The 14,898-nt window shown below is 34.7% G+C and overlaps 1 protein-coding gene across 5 annotated transcripts in view; it reads right to left on the bottom strand.

Annotated features, from left to right (window-relative positions):
* LOC149172596 (serine carboxypeptidase 1-like) overlaps positions 1-14,898 on the bottom strand; it is a 116,319-nt gene that overhangs the window by 77,877 nt on the left and 23,544 nt on the right. For 4 of the 5 annotated variants that reach the window (XM_089424357.1, XM_089424361.1, XM_089424352.1 and 1 more), the window contains 2 exons: positions 6,514-6,658; positions 6,349-6,418 (listed from right to left, as the gene is read on the bottom strand). Coding sequence is in view for 3 of the 5 variants with exons in the window: in XM_089424352.1 (XP_089280478.1) it covers positions 6,349-6,365 (17 nt within the window). In the remaining 2 variants the exon portion in view is untranslated. Of the gene's footprint in view, positions 1-6,348; positions 6,419-6,513; positions 6,683-14,898 lie in introns of all 5 variants that reach the window. The other variant, XM_089424353.1, reaches the window with a different exon arrangement.

Genomic DNA, 14,898 nt, shown 5'->3' with positions numbered 1-14,898 from the left:
CCGTTGGTGAACCTGTCCTTCTGCATGTGCTCCCTTCGTTCATCCCTTTCGTTGTCGCACCATGTTTGTTAGTGTACCTGTGCCTGCAGTCACTCATGACGAGACGACATCAAATCCAAAAACCTCCTAGTCTACCATGACACATGATAATTTTGGATGCAGGTGATCGAGAGAGGCAGCAAGGTTGTGAAGTGGGATGATGGCTCCGGCCATTGCTGATGAAGGCCGCACAAGAGTCAGTGAGTGATGAAGATGGGCAATCCAAGTCGATAGTGACTGTCTGCGAGGTCCAGCTCGGTTGGAAGGAAAAATTACACAAATTTTGGGAGGGACAGTTCGAGCTACAGGAAGGAAAGGTAGGAAGAATTTGCGCAGTTTTTGGAATGAGTGGGCAGTAGGGGCTGGAAGGCAAAATTTGCACAAATTTTTGGAGGAACAAGTCAGGTTGCAAGGAGGATCAGTAGGCAGAAATTGCGCAGTTTTTGGGAGGAACTGGCTAGGAGCCTGGGAGTCAAAACTGCGCAATTCCCAGAGAGAACTAGTAGTTGGTTGCTTGGTCACTAGCAACAAAAACTGCACAATTCCCGAGGGGAACATGCAATCAGTTGTTGGGAGCTTGGCAACAAAAACTGCACAATTTGTGGAGGGAACTGGCAATCTGCTACTAGGATATGCTGGCGATGGAAACTGCACTGAGGCTAACAGGTCGACCTACTGATCATCCTTGTGTAGTTTCTGAGCTAAGCGGACTGCTGAGCAGCAGAAGGCCTGCTCATGAAAACTACGCAATTTCTTGGATGAGCATTCAGTCGACTGTTGGGAGGGATGACTTTTCTGAGGGAGACAGGGAAGGGCACTTAGTTTCTTTCCAGCCTGTTTGCGCAATTCCCTCAGTCAACTGAGCGGGCAAGGTCAGTGGCCTCTGCGTAATTTTTTAGGGGAGTCGATCCCGGGGTGACTACCGGGTCTGACTGTCCGTGTGGTCAGCATGAAAGTTGATTGAATTGCTTGTAGGCTTCGCAACTTGAAAAGACTTGCTTGGTGCTTCTGCGCTATTCTAGGTGATAGTCGATCGAGTCGATGGCGGGGTGATGGTCCAGCTATCAGAGGGGAGTTCGGTCGTCAGAACTTCAGCGAAAATGAATAAGTGTGTGAGCGATAAAAAGATGCATAGGTGATCATGCAAACACACACTCACATGACTCGACAACGAGATAACTCAAACCATCCAGACACACATGTTCAACATCACTAACTGACGGTGTAAGCGACAAGCGTGAAACTCGTGATTGATTGTTGATTGACCATGAAGATGCTTGTATGACAATGAATGTGACTCTGTGTGTGAGTGCGACAGATGCTTTCATAGTGAACACAACAAGTACACATGAAGCGAAGACTTTGAGCATAACCAGAACATGGTCGCAAGCATGACTTAGACACCAACATGCAAAAACTTGAATGAAATGAACAAGAAAGGCAAATGCAAAGACTCCCACGGGTTCACGGAGTGAACTTGAGGGTGTGTAGTCATCAAGGGAAACTCTCAAGGGAGGCTCTGAAATTGGGTGCAGGCCAAAATTTTTGAGGGTGGTTGTAGCCGCTACAACAGGTGGTAAATAAGTTTCTCCAAAAAAGCAACAATCCTTTTCATAGGTGATGGCTTCGAAAAAAATAATGGCTCCCAAACTGACAAAAAATGAAACTCACCACATGAGCTTGTCGATTGCATTACGCATAAGACAATTTATACATAAGCCCAGCGAGAGAATCTACAGGGATTGCACCAAATATTATTTATTGTCTACCTATACTTGTCGACTATCGCCAACTGACACCAACTACTCACCGTCATATAAATATACATGATTATTATTCTATCACCTCCCCTTAATCATGACTTATACTTTAACTTACTTGCTCACGACCTATACTTTAACTTGCTTGTTAGTCTAAGTCTTAGCTAGGCTTACAACGATACATTTCATTTTTTTCTTCGTGCTCAAGGGTCCATGCTTGTGAGTGTTAAAGAATTCAACCCCATGTGCTTAACATTTAGAATCTTTGGATCAACATTCCACTTGACAGAGACATGGCTCTATAGAATCTGATAGGAGAGCACCTTCCTTTAACAATGGTAGCTTCGAGGGAAGTGAAAAACGGGGAGATTGGCAGCTTCCACAAAGCCTATACACAATGATCACACCCCCAACTTATCGCAATAGATTCACCACTCACTAGATCAAAATCAACTCTAATGTATAGGTGGCCACAACACGCACAGTTCAATGCACGCCTAGTGGCTTCGTTCAACGTAGACTCCTCCACATACAGTCCACACTTTGTATGCAAGTCTCACACGCTTTGCCAATACCCCGATCAAGAAGATGGAAAAAGCCCATGATCACACAAATGACATCGCCTCACAATTACGCTCCCACGATACAACGTCGAACAATTACGTTAGATTTGGTATTCCCACACAAATCAATCTTGGGCTCTTAGAGTCGATAAGAGAAACACTGTTCAAATGGCATCTACAACCTCTTCCTCAACACTCCTCAGCCTCCACGTGGGACAATTTCGGGATGGCCTCCTTTGCAACTCTATCTCTTTTTACATTCACGCCACTCTGTTGTACAATGAGTGGCTAGAGTGTGGATCACAAACCTCATAAAACCTTCATAGTAAGGGGGTTCTGATACTATGACAAAAATATGAAGACTCTCTCATAGAGCTTTCATTTTTGTCTTCTTGGTAAAGTATAATGATGCAACTTTTTCTTGAATGGGATCTCTTATTCGGCAGCTTGAGAGTGCTCATTATAGCTCCACCTAATAGACATAGTGTGCTCCTCCCTTCGACCTTCAAATGGTGACATAGACTCCTCTTTACGGATAACCGGGTGCGCTATCAACAACGATCAAACATACAGACTTCACCAAAGGTGAAAAGTCACATAAACATACCTTCACACCACATTAGCTTACTCCACGTTAGATTACTCCTCAAGTCGTGCGGCTTTCCCAAAGCTACATAATCGATTCGCTCTCTAAGCCAAAACATTAATCTGAAACCCTGACAACTTGAAAAATCTACGCTCCACCATGTATCCAAGCTCCAGGCTCACTACTCTACCACACTTGGCATCTCAAGAAAAACAGTCGGCTCTTTACACCACAACTCTCTGCTTCAACACTCTTCAATATACAATTGAGGTTGCAACAACACCTGCAGAAATAACAAAATCTCGAAGCTCAACAACAAACAGTAGCTCAACACTCACCACAATAGTTTACTCACTACCCGCGATCGGCAGGGTCTTCCGAACTTCATCGTGGCCTCCACTTAGCCTTCAGTGCTCCACTGAACACTATGCACTCCACGTTGCTGCTTGATTCTAGGCTCAAACAACTGAGTTCACATGGTATTCACACTTAGCAACTTCACAACAACTCACAACCTTTTTAACAAGCTCAAACACACTGACAACTCCACTCAGCTCCAATGCCTAACACATACCAAGTCTTCCTCGCAACTTTGGACTCTCATGCTCAGCCCACTAGCATTCACACACTCTTCTTAACAACACTTTGTCCCACGAATAGGTTCACGAACAACAGTTTGGAGGGACTGAAACCTTGTAACGATTAAACAATAATTGCACCAACCGCACAGATATACAAAACACCCAATCAACAACCACATTTTCCTCTTTCGGTGCACACTTCACACCACTGAGCTCATAGCTCTCGCTCTTCATCAAACAACAACCACAAAAAGTACTTTAAACGTGCTCCAACAACACTAGGCTCGATGCCTCCTTCACACCACGCAACTCCTTAGCAGGCAACACACTAGTGTTCAAACAATGGCTTCACATGCCCTCGGTTCAGCCACACCTTCACAAGGATTCACAAAAGCAACACTTCCTCTAGCAGGATGAGTAAACATAAACTCCCTTTGCTGCTAGCCTCACAACCCTCTAGCTGGTCGGTTCCATGCTCAGGCACAGTCTCCCACGATCTCACAAATGATAGTGTCCAACAATTATGCTCCCATGAACAAGGAGCAACAACTCTTCCAAAAGCCACGTACAATAGCCCACACACCTTTCTAATGAATGGGCTTCTCAACAAATTTCAATGTTGCATATACTAGAAGAAACGTCCACACTCCTTTCACACTCTTGAATACAACGACTTTCACACTCCTTTCACTAAGCCCTCACGACTCTAACTTTGCTCTCAACAACAAATCTCAACACTCGTCTTTTCAGCGTACACTCGGCTGCAGACCCTTATATCTGCCAACACTCCACTGACTCTGATACCATAATAGAAAATGAAACTCACCACATGAGCTTGTCAATTGCATTACACATAAGACCATTTATACATACGCCCAACCAGAGAATCTACAGGATTCCACCGACTATCATTTACTGTCTACCTATACTTGCCAACTATCGCTGACTCACCCCAACTACTCGCCATCATATGAACATGTGTGATTATTATTCTAAGATAAACACCAACATCTCATCCCCACTCATTGACTTCTTTAGTTCTAATACCAAAATAGTAAGCTAAATGGAAAAATAAAACTCACATAAAAGTGAGATAGAATTCTCACACACATAGCTTGAATCTGATTGCTTGATTAAGTTACATTTATAGAGGAAGTCTAACTCAACGTATCAAACTTATGGGTATGATATTGCTAAAAATAATAATACTCCACCAAAATGAATTAGAATACTCTAACAAATTGACACCTCACTGACACCTATTCATTTTTAGATTTATTCTAGCAAAGTATCCTTCAGTGATGGAGGAAAGGTTTGGGTATCTTTATTGTTATACAAGCGTATACCTTGTAGATGGAGCGGTTCAAATTTAAATGTTTTGTTAATTTGATTTAAGGTTAGGCTTATAACTTTATTTAATATATTTATGTTCTTTTAGTGGTTAAAATGCATAATATTATTGAGTATAATATTGCAAATGAGATTATTTATTTATTATTATATGTTATATATATAATAATGACTAATCTATGAGGTGTAGATTAGTTGATTTGTGTTAGGTTTAATTTTCATCAAATTTCATGTTCAAATTTTATAAGAAGGGGTTGAAGGTGGGAGAAAATTGATGGGGTTACATTACCCCAAGTGACATTTGTATTGAAATTAAACGTGAACAAAATTGGATCATTATATTGTTTGTCATCCATCTTGATGCTTTTGGGATGGAAAAGCCAGAGAAATTAGCTTAGAGGAGTAGTAGTTTTAGAAGGTGATTGAGATTGGATCATTTTATTGTTTGTCATCTATCTAGATGCTTTTAGGATGGAAAAGGCAGAGAAATTAGTTTAAAGGAGTAGTAGTTTTAGTAAAGGGTAGTCCAACCACCCACTATTTTCCCCCAAAAGTATGTTTTTTTTGGCACAGTTTTGATGAAATTCAATGGAAATTTTTCGAAATCCAATTACAACGGTAAAGTTTCAAGATTTTAGGTGCTTACCATGTTTTCTAGGGTGTTGAACCCATTACCACCATTTAAAAAATGATTCAAACATTTTTAATTTTTTTTTTTTGAAAAAAAAATCTGGTACTGTTAAATCCATTACCACCATTTAAAAAAGGTGATTCAAAAACTTTCATTTATATTTTTTGAAAAAAAATCACTAGATTTTGATGAGAATATTATTGTTTAAGTAAAACCATAGTAAGACCTAATTTAGAGATTTGGAATTTTAAACCTTTCAAAACTAATTTAAGGTTACTCATTTAAAAGCTTAAATAACATATTTAAAGTGTAAAACTTTGCTATCAAATGCAACATCCCCTTGAGACTGAAAACACATTTAATTTTTCATGGAAAAAGTGAGCACTAAAGAAGCAATAAGAACACTAAAAATTTAAACATGGAAAAAGTGAGCACTAAGGAAGCAATAAGAACACTAAAAATTTAAACAAATTAATGGGAAACTGACCATGCATCCTCTTTCTTGTTCATGCATCCTCTTTCTTGTTCAGGTTTTGCCCATCAGCGATACCAAAGCAGTAAACTAAGGTTTCCCTATTTATCCTCTCTTTTCAAAATGCTACCACTAGGCAAGCAAAAGCCACGCTTAAGCAAATTAACAGGAAATACCAGCAACTAAGCAAATATTAAATTTTTGGCTACAAATACTGAAAATTTTAGCGCCGTGCAGATTTTGGGGTCCAAATATTGAACTCGAGTTCGAATCACAGTAAGATTACTTTTGACATTTCTGTTTTGAGTAAAAATAGTAACATTGCCTTCAAAGAAGCTGAAAATTTAGCTCATTACAGAATCTTACCTCTGGACTGAGATCATAAAGGTAGATTCTTGATTTTCGAACTTCGAATTCAAAAAGTTCCCCCAAATGCCTGCGCCAAACACTTGGATTTTCAGTTCCAGTTGCAGGACCAATGGTAATATACATTAAAACAGCAATCCTCCTTATGTATATAAAACAGCTTACCTCTGGATTTAGATCTTAACAGCAGATTCTAACTTTGGCTGAACTTTTCTTTGTCAGTAGAAACTTTGGCTGAACTTTTTTTCCCAGTAGAAACTTTGGCTGAACTTGCGACTTCGAATATAGAAAATTCCTCCGAACTCCTACCCTGAAAAGATCGATTTTTCAATTCCTGTTACAGCAGCGACGGTAGTGTATAAATAATAAAACGCATCAGACGACAGTAATTCTACCGTTTAAAGAAATGGCTGACACACATAAATGCTGAATAATTTCTCTACTTGAAAGAAGATCGATTTTTCAAATCCCGTTACAGCAGCGACGATAGTGTATAAATAATAAAACGCATCAAACGACAGTAATTCTGCCGTTTAAAGAAATGCCTGACACACAGAAATGCTGAATAATTTCTCTACTCGAAAGTCGTTAGATCACCTAACTCTGAAAAATACCTTATTACAGTTAAGACCTACATTAGAACATCAAAAAGAGCTATTTCTGGTTTAATATATAAAATAAATTTTTTTTATTTTTATTTTCACTTAAATTTAATTTAGTAATATATAATTTCAAGTAAGAAAGTGAATTTTTGTTACTTAAAATATATTATTATTGAATACATAAATGAATTTAGCACATGAAAAGGTATTTAGTTTTTATAGATTAAACAATTTAAAATTTAAATTTTTAAAAAAATTTATTAGAAAAAATATTGTGAAAAAAATCATTTCATCTATAAATTAGAATACACCTATATATAAACCATCATATCACCATCATATCATATTATGATTTTAGAGTATAATTTAAAATGATTTAGACCTAAACAAAATTAAATATTTAATGTTTAAAAAATATAAGATTTTATTCTCAACAATATTATAAGATTTATAATTTTTTATAATATAGAGTAACAATGGGTGATAAATGTTTATATTCTTAATACAATATTAAAATATTATACATTTTCTTGAAATAAAATAAAATAAAATATGTTCACTTATATGTTTCACATCCAATAGAAAATAAAAAGTATATATATATATATATATATATATGATGTCTTTTTTTTTTTTAATTTCCAATTTTTTTTAACACAGGAGAAAATTCGAATATAGATAGTGTAGGTTTTCCGTGTCAACTTTGTATTGAAAATTAAAGAAATTAGATATAGTTTATTATTGAATTTTAATTCTAGATTTACTTATTTATTACGAATAAAATTTATATAGATGGAATATTTTGTAGAATTAAAATAAAAGAATAGAGATCATATATCAATTTCATATTGATAATTACCAAAAAAAAAAAAATTGTTATTTTATATATTTTTAAATGACATATATCAATTTTAAAGTATATATCTTTCTCTTACTTTTCTTGATAGAGTAAAGATTTTTTTTTTCAATTTTTTTTTTCTTTATATAATATTGATATAAAATAATTTTATTTAAAGAGAGATTAATTTATTTATAATATACATTGAAATATTAATATTTTTTTAGATATGACTATCAACTCCTTATTAAACATACAAGGAATTATACATCTCTACATCATACCAGATTGTAAAAAAAAAACATCTTTTAACTTATATATTTAATCATATATACTTTTATTAAAAATTTAAACTTTTACTATAAACTTTAATAATATTAGCACAACCATATAAATTAAATGGTTGTTAAATGCAAATAGACATCAATCCATAATAAGTATAAAAGACACTTACTCCATAATACATTTCACATTGCTAAAATTAAAAAAATCATAAAATCATAAAAACTTAGTAATTTTATTTCTGGACGTTTTTACTGTGTGAATGGTATGAATGTTGTGTGGAACATTGGACATAATACATGTACCATTCACATAGTAAAAACCTCCAAACCTCCAAAAATAACATTACTATGATTATGGATTGTCGAAGCTTACATAATCAAATCATAAAAACTAACTACACTATAACTTTATTTTGAATTATAAAAACAATTAATAAGTTGATTGTTACAATATTGTGGGCCAATATCATGGCGTATCTATACCACATACCCAAAAAACCATAACTCATTTCATATGACACTTGTTCATATGGCATTTTTTTTTAATTAAAAGAGTAAAACGACATAACTACTTTGGAAATAAATCTCAACCATTGATTTCTGTATACTACTATAAATATTCTAGATTATTTTATGGAAGTTAAATCACTACTATCAACCTAATAATTAATAATAATTAAATTAAAAGGGGTTGTCCATTGAGACAGAGATTTTGTCCAGACAAGCAAAAGTGGTCGAAGTAGTCTTAGACTACAACAAATTGAAATTTTGAAAGTCCTATTCCAAAATAAATGCACAGATTCCAATCATTTTATTTATTATTTTATATGAATAAAAAAATTAATATTCTAAAACATAGATAATTTACAAATTTAAATAATCTATAATTATAATTATACTTATAAGGAAAAAATTTCCATACACATTTATTTCTAATTTCTAACTTTTAGTTTCTTTAAATAAAAAATTTAAATTGGAATAATTTGAATAATATATGAATAAAAAAACAATCATATTTTAAAACATAAATAATTTACAAACTTAAATAATCTATAATTATAAGTAAAAAAATCCATATACAATTATTTCTAATTTCTATTTTCCTATTTTTTTCTTTAAATAAGAATTTAAATTTGAATAGTGAATGTTAAATTACTCTAAGTTTTTCCCTCAATTATAATATATTCATAATTAGATTAAATTAAATATAATTATTAAAGATTATTAATATTCATAAATATTGGGGTTGAGATAAAATCTATTATGAAAATGATATATGATTTTCTATATTCTTAACATGAAATTAACATATATATTTTTAAAAATAAAAATAAAAATGATATAAATAAAAGTAAAACCTAAAATATCTTAATTTTCTTTTATTACTCAATTTAAATATAATAATATTTCAATGTTATTCCTCCTTTTCCAAAAACAACTTTATTCTTTTTTTGATTAATGTTTAAAATATTTTTTTAAAAATCTCTTATATTTTATGTTATTTTTTCTTTAAAAATTATTTTATTTAACCATTAACATAATTAAATATAGAAAAAAATCAAAAATTACTTCTTATATGAAGAAATAAATATTCATATTTTTATTTTAAAAAAAAAACTAATTTAAAATATAAAACTTAAGAAAAATGTACACCTTTTTCTTTTATCTCTCACTGGGCATGGAATTAAATGAATCCAAACTAAATAATAATGATCTTAAATGTCTAAAAACGCATAATATGTACATCGCGATAACTAAATTTGAGTGTGAGATTGATTCCTTTCTAGTAATATGAGGACCTATTTAGCTTTTGAGTAATCATCTATTACACACATAATGGGATCTAAGAAAGTGATAACAAAAAACCCTGATATATTTTCATAGAGAAACTAACTTATAAAAAATATATTTTTTATATGAACGAAAAATTCATATTTATTTAAGAAACGATTGTGAAATTCTAATTTCAAAGACAATATGTAGATTGATATAGTTTAATGACAACATAGCATACATATTGATAATTTAATTAATTAAAAATATACATTAATATCAAATTTATTTGAAAAGTTAAATAAGCAATTTTTATATATATTATGATTTTATATTTTTATTTTAAATATGTTATTTTTTAAAATATTTTTTTTTATATTTTATAAAAAATATTTCTATTTATTTTTACTATATAAAAGATGTATATGATTAAATGATTTTTATTGCAGGTTTTTTTTGGTATATAGAGAAGATAAATGACTTATTTTTTTAAGGGGATTATTAATGGAACTAGTTAATAATAAATTTTAATATTGAAATGTTTTTTGTTTCACAAACAAAGATTCTTATACATCAATTTGATGTCTTGTTTGATCATACATTTAAAATAAGATTATTATTATTATTATTAAAGAATCAAAACTAATATTAAGCCAATAAAAATATTAAAAACAAAACTAGAACCCTTTATTAAAGAGACATTAATAAATAAATCATATGGATGAAAAATATATCTGAGAAAATAAAAAAAAATAAAGTCAAAACATTTATCCTTATCTTTGAGGTCGAATACTTTTAAATTGAAATGACATGTAATATACCCCAACATAATCTAGCTTAGTACACTACACGAATAATAGATATTAAACTAATTTTTAAACAATGATCCTTTCATGTTTTTTCTTGCTTGGGTGATTAGAGTGTATAACCTTGGACCTTTATTGTTTACATTGGAATCCCCTGTTCATCATTTGTTTGGGTTGTGTTCTTAATGTTTTGAGTTAATCCTATTATTACATTGGGTTTCGAGAGAAATTATTGGATCTAGACCTATTAGTGTACATAATTTTGCAATTACGAGTGCTTAGAGTGTGTAACCTTGGACCTTTATTGTTTACATTGGAATCCCCTGTGCATCATTTGTTTGGGTTGTGTTCTTAATGACCATTTTGAGTTAATCCTATTAATACATTAGGTTTCGAGAGAAATTATTGGGCCTAGGCCTATTAGTATAGATAATTTTGCAATTACTATTGAGAAATGTTTTGTTGGATTTTTTAATGGATTAATAAGAACTTTAAGAGATAAGACATGCTTCGTGGATTCCTGAGGAGGCTATTAAGGGAAATTGAAGGTTGATTTTTGTGTTGTGCAAATCCATGAGCACGATTACTATGTTACTTCTCAAATAACAACCATTATGGGAACTGTGGTGCAGTAGAAACATCAACGCATTGGAGGTAAAATTTAACATGGTCTAGAATATGGTAATCAATTTGAAAAAGGGTGAGTAATCTACAACTTTTAATTAAGTGAAAAAATTTAGCTTAAATTATTGGAGAGCAAGGGAAGAAGATAGAGTGAAGAAGATAGAGTGTATCAACTTCTGGAAGTTGAGAATAATTAATATTATTTTGATATTAATGGAGAAAATAGTTACATTGTTGTAACTTTCTCCCTAGTTTAGGATTAGTTCCTATAGTTATGGGGTTTGGGTGCAACTTCCTATTTCCTAGTATTTTATTTAATGATGTAATCTTTGATTGATTGAAGAATAGAGTGGACGAGAGTGATCTCTCAAGTTTTGTGAGTGTAGACTTCAGGTGCAGGCCACACCTGAGAGCTACATCTCTTTCTTTTCAATTTTGTTCACATTTTATCTTGGTATCAGAGCTCAGCTTGAGTGAGCTTGATCTTTTGTCACCTGTGTGGTGGAATTGCCTGTGTGGCTGGAATAGCCTGTGTGGCTGGAATTGCCTGTGTGGCTGGAATAGCCTGTGTGGCTTGAAGTGCCTTTGTGGTTGTGTGTACACAAGAGCTGTGTGCTCAATTGAGCAGGTGGACTGCAGAACACCTGGCTTGGACTCGGAAACTTTTTTTTTCTGAGAGGAAAGGCCGATTAGCGCGGATTTTGCGCTGACAGTCGCGCCAGAAACCCAATTAGCGCGGATTTTTAAGGGATAAATCGCGCTAAAGCGCCAGAAAACCCGATTAGCGCGGGATTTTACCGGGAAAATCGCGCCAATTACGATACTTACACCGATTTTTAATTAGCGCGGATTTTTCACTCGGGGTTGCGCCAAGGGGATCTGTGATAGTGTGAACTTCGTTTGGCGGTTTGTAAACGGTGCAGATCGGCGGAGTTGCAGATCCGTCCGGGAAAGATAGATCGGGAAAGCGCCAGAGGAGATCTGCAGGAAACCTTGACTTCGTTTGGCGATCTGCAGGAGAGCAGGATCGGTGAAGTGGCAGATCAATCCAGGAGAGGTCGATCGGATCAATTGTGATCAGATCATTGTTTCGGCTGTGTTGAAAACGCCGAATTTGCTCATTGGAGCGGGAGTGCCAGACACTGTAGATCGGTGGTAGAGGTGACATATCCATCTGACAGGTATTGTTTTTGTTATTGTGAAGTAGATTCACAATGAGTAATACGATGGAATCTTACCTTAACGAATCTGGTAAACTCAACGGGTCTAACTTCACGAATTGGAAGTTTAAGATCCAGACCTTGCTCGAAGGTGCGAATGCTTGGACTATAGTGACAGGCGATGAGCAGAAGTCGACTGCAACCACACAGAAGGAAGACTGGGAAAAACGAGAAAACAAGGCCAAAGTCCTGTTGAAGATGTCTGTGAAAGACAATGTCATTGCACACATCAGAGACTGTAAAACGTCCGCAGAGATTTGGACGAAAATCAAGAATCTGTATGAAACCCAGAATTCAAACAGAGTTTTGGCTCTGAAAAGCAAGTTATTTTCAATGAGGATGGACGAAAGGGAGTCTGCTACTGCATTTGTCACACGAATTAAGGATGTTAAAGACGGATTGGGGGCCATTGGAGTGGCGGTGGCTGATGAAGATCTTGTTGCAATTACAATGAATGGGATGCGTGATGATTTCCAAACCTTCATCACTGGAGTCTCGGCAAGAGAGAAAACACCCACGTTTGATGATCTCACTGCAATCTTGCAGCAAGAGGAAGAGCGACGGCAGAATCTGAATATGAACCTCCAAAGTGAAGATCTTGCGCTGATGGCAAAACGACGACCATCTAAAGGGAAGCAGTCACAGCAGCAATCAGTCCAGAAAGGAGGAACAACACATAAAAATCACTGTCATAAAGGTATGCTTGCAAATCATTCTGAAAAGAAATGTTTTTATTGTGTAAAGAAGGGTCATATACAGAGAGATTGTTATTATAAGAAGCAGGCTGATGAGGCAAGGAGGAGACAGGTAAATCCAAAACACAGAGGATATTTTGTTGAAGAAGAAGACTTCAGTCATGAATTTCGACTGTTCACAGTCGACTGTGCCCTTTCAGCATCGAATGAAGATGACATCTGGTATGTCGATTCCGGAGCATCCTCTCACATGACAGGTAATAAGGAATTTTTTGATAGTCTTGAAGAAATTATAAATGGATCAAAAATATATCTAGGGGATGATAATGGATATCAGATTAAAGGTCATGGGGTGATTTCAGTTAAGTTACCAAATGGAAAGATTAGTCACCTTTCAAATGTTTTATATGTACCTGGAATAAAGAAAAACCTGATATCTGTATCCATGATGGCTGATCAAGATATGCATGTCGAATTCTTCAAGACTCACTGTGTGATAAAGGATTGCAGGAATGAAATTGTTGCAACAGGCATGCGAGTTGGAAGCCTATACAGATTGGATGCAAAAAGTATATCAAAGCAAGCCATGGTTGCAGGAGAGTCGACAATTGAACAACTCTGGCATCAGAGGTTTGGTCATCTGAATATGCAGGATCTCATGTTGTTACAAAAGAAAGGTATGGTCGAAGGTATCCCCATCTTTCGTAACATTCAATTAAACTGTGATGGTTGTGCCTTAGGAAAGATGCACAGAGAACAGTTCCCTGTGCATGATAGGAAGAGGCAAACAGAAATCTTAGAGCTAGTGCACACTGATGTATGTGGTCCCATGCAGACAAGGTCGCTAGGAGGAGCATACTATTTTTTGTTGTTTACTGATGACTGCACTAGGTATTCATGGGTTTATTTTTTAAACAAGAAAAGTCAGACTTTCCAATGTTTTATAGATTTCAAAACCCTGGTGGAAAAACAGTTTGGAAAAAGTATTAAAATTCTCCGATCTGATCAAGGAGGAGAATACAAATCAAAGGAATTCATGAAATACTGCAAATCTCACGGGATTGTTCAGCAGTATACAGTACCGCACACACCACAGCAAAACGGAGTTGCAGAGCATAAAAACAGAACCTTGGTGGAATGTGCAAGGAGCATGCTGCAAGGTAAAGGTCTATCTAATATTTTTTGGGCAGAAGCGATAAATACTGCTGTATATTTGAAAAATAGAAGTCCTACTAGGTTTCTTGGCTTCAAAACCCCTTTTGAAGCCTTATATGGATTTAAACCAGCAGTAAACCATTTAAGAGTCTTTGGGTCGAAGGCATTTGCACATGTACCCAAAGCCGATAGAAAGAAACTAGACCCTAAGGCAGTAAAATGTATCCTTGTTGGTTATGGTACAGAGTTTAAATCATACAAACTGTTCAATCCTGAGTCTCGTAAGACATTTGCAAGTAGAGATGTAGTCTTTCATGAACAGGTACAAGAAAGGAAAGCTGATGTTGGAGATGATTGGCACATTCCATTGCTGTTGGAGGAAAGCAGCGAGGATGAAAGGGAGCAGGAACAGGAGCAGAAAGAAGAGAATGAAGAAGAACAGCAAGAAGGTGAAAAAGCAGGCCCAGTTATGGCAGAGCAAAACAAATTTGAGGTAAGTCCCCTACCCAGGAGGTCAGGTAGGAAGACTCAATTACCATTGAAGTTGAGAAAC

Source organism: Pinus tabuliformis, chromosome 4_2 (genome assembly GCF_031772625.1).
Source record: "Pinus tabuliformis cultivar Carrire ecotype Pingquan chromosome 4_2, CPIR1, whole genome shotgun sequence".
Classification (NCBI taxonomy): Eukaryota; Viridiplantae; Streptophyta; class Pinopsida; order Pinales; family Pinaceae; genus Pinus; species Pinus tabuliformis.
This window is presented reverse-complemented; position numbering and strand designations above follow the sequence as displayed.